Source organism: Cyprinodon variegatus, unplaced genomic scaffold (assembly GCF_000732505.1).
Source record: "Cyprinodon variegatus isolate N-32 unplaced genomic scaffold, C_variegatus-1.0 Scaffold2303, whole genome shotgun sequence".
In the NCBI taxonomy this organism is placed as follows: Eukaryota; Metazoa; Chordata; class Actinopteri; order Cyprinodontiformes; family Cyprinodontidae; genus Cyprinodon; species Cyprinodon variegatus.
This window is the reverse complement of record NW_015152756.1, coordinates 17,822-22,927: the sequence shown is the minus strand read 5'-3', so window position 1 is coordinate 22,927 and position 5,106 is coordinate 17,822. Positions and strand designations below refer to the sequence as shown.

Below are 5,106 nucleotides of genomic sequence, written 5' to 3'. Positions count from 1 at the left end.
AAAGGAAATTTCCTTTGGAATGGGGGTTGTTTGGCTTCTTTGTCGGCCTGCAATGCCCCCATTCCAAGGGGGTGGACTCGTTGTCCTGCACAATTTGCAAGTTTTCTTAAGCAGAACTCTAACTCAAAACTATTTCTGACATTTTGAATTGAAAAAGCTTCCTGGATGTGATGAGAAACGTCTTCAAACTTGGAAAAAAATTCCAGTGGATTGTTTTTTTTTTTAAACTTTTTGGAATGAGTTTGACCTGGATGAAGGAGTTCTGAAACCTGGGGGCAATTATCTTAAACTAATATTGTGATTTTTATTAAATTTTTCCTTGCGCTAACTACAATCATGTAAATGCTTTAGTAAAGGGTTTCGAGTTTTGCATGACCTTGGAAGCTGTCCGAAGTCAAATGTTTTTTTTTTCGGGACCTTTGTGTTAAAAAAAAACTGCCAACTTCGACTTGCAAGCATGAATATGTGAGCTAGCTCCATCTTTCTCTTCTCTCCTGCGATGATTGCAAACTTACTTTGAGCCTGTTATCACCACCTAAAGGACTGGAATAAGACATTTAACAACTTAATTGAGTTTAATTTAATGTAATATTACCAAAATTGAGTGCCTCTGCGATTTAAAATAGCTTTTTGTCAAATTGCAATTATATTTCAAATGAAATTAATTGCCCAGCCGTACTTTACTGTACCTGATGTAAAATTGCTCTTGAAAAACGTTTCTTCAAAATGCTTCTCAAATAAATGCAACTTGTCCGCAAATGGTAAACTACTCTGTTAATTTTTATCTGGAATAATAATAAACTAACTATTACCAATGCTTAATGAATTAATTCTGCTAGAATAAATATTTTCTGTTACTTCTTACTGTCATGATGGGTCTAATGTGTCTTGCCCACATGCAGAAGGACTCAAAGAGATTTGAAAAAGGTTTAACAGTTTAATGGAAAGACTGCAGAACAAGACATAGAAAACAGTTCTCCAGCTTGGGGAGGTTCCAGGGATCAGGTGAACCGGAAGCGGAAACTGTAGGAGGAGATCAGAGTGGTGAGTTCAAGGTCTGTGGGAAAACAGGCCGATGTCTGAATTTATGGTTTGACTTGGACTCACTGTTGTGGTTTGGGGAGGTTCCAGAGTTCCTGTTTGTGGAGGCTTGCAGTGTCGAAGGTGTTGTTCTTTGGAGGGCGGATAGGCAGACAATGTGGTCCTGAGGAGCAGCGGAGAAGACTGTTACTTGTTCCTGACGTGAAAGGCATTCAGATAGGGAGTTCTGACTCCCTTTCTCAGCATGACGAGAGAGTTCCTTCCTAGGCTAGAAGGACCTGGCTTATCCAGTGGATCCGTAGATATCCTGCCGGAGAATCACAAAGAGAAAACTTGGTTAAAGCTTGAGAAGTCAGAAGAAACTAGAACTCAAAGCATGACTCAGCAAAACTCTGAGGGGTTAAGAGTACCGATTACTGGCAAACACTCTGGCGAGGAAGTGAAGACAGTCTGCTGCTTAAATACTCCTCAGGAAGTGATGAGAACATGAAGCCCTCCAGACCAGCAGAGAACAATGGCACCATCTGGTGGATGCACGGAGGAACTGAAAGAGAACAAAAAACAAACCACAAACTGGAACCCTAACATTTACCAGGATTTTATTTGGACCTTAAACTCAGTCTCCCATCTGGGTTTTTCTCTCCTCCTCCTTGTCTGAATCGACCTGGATGTCTACTTCAATCTGCTGGTCCAATCACATCGGTCCTAAAAAACAAACATTGTTTTGGTGCATTTGGTTGCGTCCACCTGGGTCCACCTTTGAGTCATTTTTTTTCCCTCTGCGCTTTTCTGGTTCTTTTGCAGCTTAATATCCGTTTCCACAGGTTGAAACACAGTCACCTATGTATTCTTCTCTCGGAGGGAGGGGGCCGGCCCTGAGGGGTCAGAGATGAAAGCCATAATATTAAAAGGGTGTTTTTATACTTTAATTGATACATTATTTCATTTGATTATTTTTTATGAATTGTATAAAATCTTTTTGTTTAATTAAATTCATATCATCAGGTCAGAAATACATGTCAGCCCACCTGGTACAGTCAGAGCATTAGGGCCAGGCTAGAATTTATTTTTGTTTTTTTTTATTCGAGAATAAAGTCGTAACATTGAGATAGTTTTATGACTTTATTTTCGTAATGTTATGACTTTATTCATGTATTAAAAATAAATAAAAGTCTGTCCCTAATACTCCGTCAGACCCGAGGGCCTATCAAGACCTAAGCAGGAAAAAAAATCCTGCTAATTTAAATCTCTAGCTCAATGTATGGTGTTCAGGTTTGTGCAACAGGGTAAAATTGTAGCTAAAGAGATGAGAAGGAGAAAAAGAGAAACTAGGTCAAGGGAAGGGGATTATCATGTTAAGAGTGTATAAAAACCAAACCAATAAAACAAAACATTCTTTGATTTCAGATCTTCCTGAAAAGTGATCGTGTGTCACGGATGGTGCAAAGCGGTGGTTTTTCGGCCAGCGATTCCCGTGACGTTTTTAAGAAGCACATAGAGAAGCGGGTTCGCAGCCTGCCTGAGATCGACGGCCTGAGCAAAGAGACTGTGCTGAGCTCCTGGATAGCGAAATTTGACACCATCTATCGAGGAGAGGAAGACCTCAGGAAGCAGCAGCAGAGGATGACAGCCAGCGCTGCTTCTGAGCTCATCCTGAGCAAGGATCAGCTGTATGAGATGTTCCAACAGATCCTTGGGATCAAGAAGTTTGAGCACCAGCTGCTCTACAATGCCTGCCAGGTTAGTGCATCATCATGCCATCTTGCTTTCAGCTGGGCTATTTAGAAAGGAAACACTACTTTTGGGCTGTCAACTCTCACCCATTGGGCCTGAGACTCTCAGTTTCTTCTTCTATCCACACTCCATATTCTAAATTTTTCAACCAATGAAATGACAGGCATTAAAAATAAACTCAATTCCACTTNTCCTAGGCTAGAAGGACCTGGCTTATCCAGTGGATCCGTAGATATCCTGCCGGAGAATCACAAAGAGAAAACTTGGTTAAAGCTTGAGAAGTCAGAAGAAACTAGAACTCAAAGCATGACTCAGCAAAACTCTGAGGGGTTAAGAGTACCGATTACTGGCAAACACTCTGGCGAGGAAGTGAAGACAGTCTGCTGCTTAAATACTCCTCAGGAAGTGATGAGAACATGAAGCCCTCCAGACCAGCAGAGAACAATGGCACCATCTGGTGGATGCACGGAGGAACTGAAAGAGAACAAAAAACAAACCACAAACTGGAACCCTAACATTTACCAGGATTTTATTTGGACCTTAAACTCAGTCTCCCATCTGGGTTTTTCTCTCCTCCTCCTTGTCTGAATCGACCTGGATGTCTACTTCAATCTGCTGGTCCAATCACATCGGTCCTAAAAAACAAACATTGTTTTGGTGCATTTGGTTGCGTCCACCTGGGTCCACCTTTGAGTCATTTTTTTTCCCTCTGCGCTTTTCTGGTTCTTTTGCAGCTTAATATCCGTTTCCACAGGTTGAAACACAGTCACCTATGTATTCTTCTCTCGGAGGGAGGGGGCCGGCCCTGAGGGGTCAGAGATGAAAGCCATAATATTAAAAGGGTGTTTTTATACTTTAATTGATACATTATTTCATTTGATTATTTTTTATGAATTGTATAAAATCTTTTTGTTTAATTAAATTCATATCATCAGGTCAGAAATACATGTCAGCCCACCTGGTACAGTCAGAGCATTAGGGCCAGGCTAGAATTTATTTTTGTTTTTTTTTATTCGAGAATAAAGTCGTAACATTGAGATAGTTTTATGACTTTATTTTCGTAATGTTATGACTTTATTCATGTATTAAAAATAAATAAAAGTCTGTCCCTAATACTCCGTCAGACCCGAGGGCCTATCAAGACCTAAGCAGGAAAAAAAATCCTGCTAATTTAAATCTCTAGCTCAATGTATGGTGTTCAGGTTTGTGCAACAGGGTAAAATTGTAGCTAAAGAGATGAGAAGGAGAAAAAGAGAAACTAGGTCAAGGGAAGGGGATTATCATGTTAAGAGTGTATAAAAACCAAACCAATAAAACAAAACATTCTTTGATTTCAGATCTTCCTGAAAAGTGATCGTGTGTCACGGATGGTGCAAAGCGGTGGTTTTTCGGCCAGCGATTCCCGTGACGTTTTTAAGAAGCACATAGAGAAGCGGGTTCGCAGCCTGCCTGAGATCGACGGCCTGAGCAAAGAGACTGTGCTGAGCTCCTGGATAGCGAAATTTGACACCATCTATCGAGGAGAGGAAGACCTCAGGAAGCAGCAGCAGAGGATGACAGCCAGCGCTGCTTCTGAGCTCATCCTGAGCAAGGATCAGCTGTATGAGATGTTCCAACAGATCCTTGGGATCAAGAAGTTTGAGCACCAGCTGCTCTACAATGCCTGCCAGGTTAGTGCATCATCATGCCATCTTGCTTTCAGCTGGGCTATTTAGAAAGGAAACACTACTTTTGGGCTGTCAACTCTCACCCATTGGGCCTGAGACTCTCAGTTTCTTCTTCTATCCACACTCCATATTCTAAATTTTTCAACCAATGAAATGACAGGCATTAAAAATAAACTCAATTCCACTTGTTGATATATAAACATACCATGTTGATAAAATCCAGTCCGCGTTTTCAACACAACTTAAGTGCTAACGCATAACGACATGCCAGGTTCATATCCAGTCCAGGGGTGGATTTAAGAACTTTGGGGCCCTAGGCAAACACAGACAGGGGGCTCTCTGAAATGAGAAGACAACAAGACTCCCAGATTCCACATACTCCATCAGCGCTCCGTTCAAAGTAATTGTCTTTCGTGTTATGCAATGAGAACTGTTCCACATCCACCACTACTCCTCCGTACATCACCACCCACGTACATTTTCTCCGTCCTTCACCATCAAAACATGAAGCCAAGCTATTTTTTGCTCCACTCTGGTCGAGCCAGGTCAAGATCCACAATTGCAATCGCATCAAAGAACATCGAGAAGATCCGGTTTGTGAAATTAAAATATGGTAACATGGATCGGTAACTACAAATTAGAGCAGAATTCTTATATATTCCCA

The 5,106-nt window shown here is 41.2% G+C and overlaps 1 protein-coding gene across 1 annotated transcript in view; it reads left to right on the top strand.

Moving 5' to 3' along the window:
* Window positions 1–4,445, top strand: part of LOC107080766 (calcium-dependent secretion activator 1-like) — a gene marked incomplete at both ends in the record, with an annotated part of 5,469 nt that extends 1,024 nt beyond the window's left edge. The window contains 2 exons of the mRNA XM_015368968.1: window positions 2,449–2,781; window positions 4,194–4,445. Coding sequence (XP_015224454.1) covers window positions 2,449–2,781; window positions 4,194–4,445 — 585 coding nt within the window. The remainder of the gene's footprint in view (window positions 1–2,448; window positions 2,782–4,193) is intronic.
* Between the last annotated feature and the right edge of the window lie 661 nt (window positions 4,446–5,106).